The sequence below is a fragment of the Parus major genome, unplaced genomic scaffold (assembly GCF_001522545.3).
Source record: "Parus major isolate Abel unplaced genomic scaffold, Parus_major1.1 Scaffold273, whole genome shotgun sequence".
Taxonomy (NCBI): Eukaryota; Metazoa; Chordata; class Aves; order Passeriformes; family Paridae; genus Parus; species Parus major.
This window is the reverse complement of record NW_015379267.1, coordinates 170,443-173,954: the sequence shown is the minus strand read 5'-3', so window position 1 is coordinate 173,954 and position 3,512 is coordinate 170,443. Positions and strand designations below refer to the sequence as shown.

The window sequence follows — 3,512 nt, the reverse complement described above, 5'->3', positions numbered from 1 at the left end:
TTCCCAGTGCTGTCCCTCCCATTCCCAGTGCTGTCCCTCGTGTTCTCAGCTCGTTCCATCCCATTCCCAGCACTGTCCATCCCATTCCTGTCCTGTTCCCAGTGCTGTCCCTCCCATTCCCAGCTCTATCCCATTCCCATCCTGTTCCCAGCTCTATCCCATTCCCAGCTCTATCCCATTCCCATCCCATTCCCAGCTCTGTCCCGTTCCTGTTCCCGTCCCATTCCCAGCTCTGTCTATCCCATTCCCGTTCCCAGCTCTGTCCCTCCTGTTCCCAGCTCTATCCCACTCCCATTCCCAGGTCTGTCTCTCCCATTCCCATCCCATTCCCAGCTCTGTCCCTCCCGTTCCCAGCTCTATCCCATTCCCATCCCATTCCCATCCCGTTCCCATCCCGTTCCCTCCCGCCGCAGGCCCGTTTCGATGCCGGTGAGCTGATCACGCAGCGGGAGCTGGTGTCCAGGCAGGTCAGCGAGGACCTCACCGAGCGAGCGGCCACCTTCGGCCTCATCCTGGACGACGTGTCCCTGGTGGGTTTTCCTCTTCTGCTTCCCCTCTGGCCTCCAGGGAGTCTGAGGGTGGCCACAGGACGGCGGGATGGACATCTGGACATGTGGACACAGCTGTGTCCCCGTGGCCTGGGGCAGCCCTGGGTGGCCTTGGTGGCCTCAGGCTCCCTGTGCAGGGCTTCTGTAGCGCTGCATCCCAAAGCCAAATCTGGGATTTGCTACCTTGGGGCACCCCAGGGAAGCACCAGGAAATTCCTGCTGGTTCCTCTGCTGAGATATCCGAGGGTGGAGCTCTGTCCTCCCACCTCTGTTTATAAATGAAATTACAAATGAAATTTATGAATGAAAAGCTGTGATCAGGCACAGCTCCCTCTTCCCCTCGGGATCCTGCAGGGAGCCTGGGCAGGAAGGTGACTTTGTTTGTTTGGGAGGAAGGTGACTTTGTTTCTGCCCTAAGGGAATTTGGACACTTTGTTTCTGGAGCTTTCCCCGGGGGATTCCTGGGGGGATTCCTGGGGGGATTCCTGGATTTCTGTGGGGGATCCGGGGGGGATTCCTGGATTTCTGTGGGGGATGCAGGGCTCAGCAGTTCCCGCTGTGACCCAGCTGGGTTTGTGCCCCCAGACCCACCTGACGTTCGGCAAGGAGTTCACAGAGGCGGTGGAGATGAAGCAGGTGGCGCAGCAGGAGGCAGAGCGCGCCAGGTTCATCGTGGAGAAGGTACCTGTTCCTGCTGGCAAATCTGGGATTTGGGATTTTCCCTGGAGCAGAAGGGTTTTCCCAAATATCCAACACGAACCCGGCTGGAGGGGGCTCCTCTTTGCTCGTGGTTTGCTGCCGGGTCCCTGCTGGGATCCACACTGGATCACCTCTGGGAGAATGGGATTTTCACCCCTTGTGTCACCTCACATTTTGGAGACCTCTGGCTTTGGCACACAAAATAATCAGCATTTCCACGTGGGACGGAGAGGTGGAAAACCAGCAGAATTCACCTCAAAACTGCCTTTTTTCCTTTTCCTGCAGCAGGCAGATCTGATATTTCCTGTCCCACTTTAGAGACCACCAAGCAGAACCTTCCATCCCTCTCCTGGCTGTGCAATCCCTGTGGGGTGGGGCGGCTCCTCCTGCTCTCCTCCATCCTCTCTCCTTTCCTGCAGTCCCGGTTTTCCTTCCTGGTTTTTCTTCCCACTTTTCCTTCCTTGTTTTTCTTCCCGGTTTTTCTTCCCGGTTTTTCTTCCCGGTTTTTCTTCCCGGTTTTCCTTCCTTATTTTCCTTCCTTGTTTTCCTTCCTTATTTTCCTTCCTTATTTTCCTTCCCGGTTTTCCTTCCCGGTTTTCCTTCCCGGTTTTCCTTCCCGGTTTTCCTTCCCGGTTTTCCATCCCGATTTTCCATCCCGTTTTCCCGCAGGCCGAGCAGCAGAAGAAGGCGGCCGTGATCTCGGCGGAGGGTGACTCCAAGGCTGCAGAGCTGATTGCCAACTCGCTGGCCACGGCTGGGGACGGGCTGATCGAGCTGCGCAAGCTGGAGGCGGCCGAGGACATCGCGTACCAGCTCTCGCGCTCCCGCAACATCACCTACCTGCCCTCGGGCCAGTCTGTGCTGCTGCAGCTGCCCCAGTGAGCCAGGGGGGAAATACACAGCCCCCACACCCCCCCAAAAAAACAAAAATTAAAAAAAAAATCATCGCAGTTTCCTCGCGGAGGAAAAGGAAATTTGGAAATTGGAGGGATTTTATTTTATTTTATTTTTCGGATGGGTAATGGAATAAAAAGTGAACAGGACTGAGGTTTCTCCCCTGTGCGGTCACAGCGGTGGCTTCAGTGACTCCGAGCTGGGGAATTGAGGAAAATTTGGGAATTTGGGAAGTGAGATTTGCCCCTTTCTGGGCAGCTGGAGCACCAGGAGCTGAGTTTTCCCGGGATGGAGCCCAGAAATCCACAGCAAGTCCAACGCTCTGGAATTCGGCATTTGCAGCTCCGGGGCAGAGAGGGTGCCGAGATTTTTTTGGCAGAGTCTCAAATCCAGCGCCCTCCACTGTGTGGGGCCGTTCGTAGGTGAGGAAACAAACCCCAGGCAGAGCTTGTGGATGGAAGGATTTAGGAAAGGAACAGAAAGCTGTGGGAGCACCCCTGAACTCCTCGGGAAAGAGCCAAAAGGCTCGGTGCCCTTCCCCCTGCGGGCCGCTCTCACTAATAATTCCTGCACGGCTGCCAAAGCCAAACCACAGCAGCGCTGTCCCCTCCTGCCCAGCCCCGGCAGCGCTTCTGGGGCTGTGCCCGGGGCTCCGCAGCGGTTCCGGGGCTCCGCAGCGGTTCCGGGGCTCTCCGCTCCTGCCCGGGGCTCCGCTCCTGCCCGGGGCTCCGCAGCGGTTCCGGGGCTCTCCGCTCCTGCCCGGGGCTCTCCGCTCCTGCCCCCGCTCCCTGCCCAAGGCGCCGCTCCTCGGCCGCGGCCGCCGCTCCTCGGCGAAACCGCAGGCTGGGATTGAGCAGTAATTAATTAACGTGCCGAGGGCAGGGGGAGGTTTTGGGCAAGCGGGAATTGTTGGGGATTGGCACCGTCACGGACGGGAGCGGCCCCTCCGGCCCTTCCCGCGGCTGAGGGGCCCCGGGAGCCCTGAGGGCCGCACCCGGCCCCGAGAGCCCTGAGGGCAGCGGCCGGCCCCGGGAGCCCTGAGGGCTCGCTCAGGCCGCGGTTACCTCAGCCCGGCCGCGGCCTGCCCGCCTCACCCGGCTGCGCTAATTAAGGCGGGCTCGCTAATTACCCGCGCGGAGTAACGGGCGGGCGGCCCTGCTGAGGGGAGCCCCCCGCTCCACCGCACCCCCTCACGCGACACCCTCACCCCCGCCATCACCTGCCTGCGCTAATTAGGGCACGGCCGCTAATTACCGGAGGGGTAACGAGCCCCCTTCGTGCCCCCCGCGCATGCGCACGCTCCCCCCGCCTCACCTGCGCCGCGCGCGCCGCCGCCTCAGGTGCAGCAGCGGCGGGAAAGGGGCGGGCGCG

At 60.2% G+C, this 3,512-nt stretch overlaps 1 protein-coding gene and 1 long non-coding RNA gene across 2 annotated transcripts in view; one reads left to right on the top strand and one right to left on the bottom strand.

Moving 5' to 3' along the window:
- PHB (prohibitin) overlaps positions 1-2,290 on the top strand; it is a 7,559-nt gene extending 5,269 nt beyond the window's left edge. The window contains exons 4-6 of the mRNA XM_015615801.3: positions 414-530; positions 1,134-1,229; positions 1,917-2,290. Of these exons, the coding sequence (XP_015471287.1) occupies positions 414-530; positions 1,134-1,229; positions 1,917-2,129 (426 nt within the window). The 3' untranslated portion in view covers positions 2,130-2,290. The remainder of the gene's footprint in view (positions 1-413; positions 531-1,133; positions 1,230-1,916) is intronic.
- LOC117243766 lies at positions 2,230-3,512 on the bottom strand. The gene is made up of 2 exons (XR_004495657.1): positions 3,456-3,512; positions 2,230-2,984 (listed from the first exon to the last, which is right to left on the bottom strand). It is a non-coding gene; the product is annotated as an uncharacterized LOC117243766 (long non-coding RNA).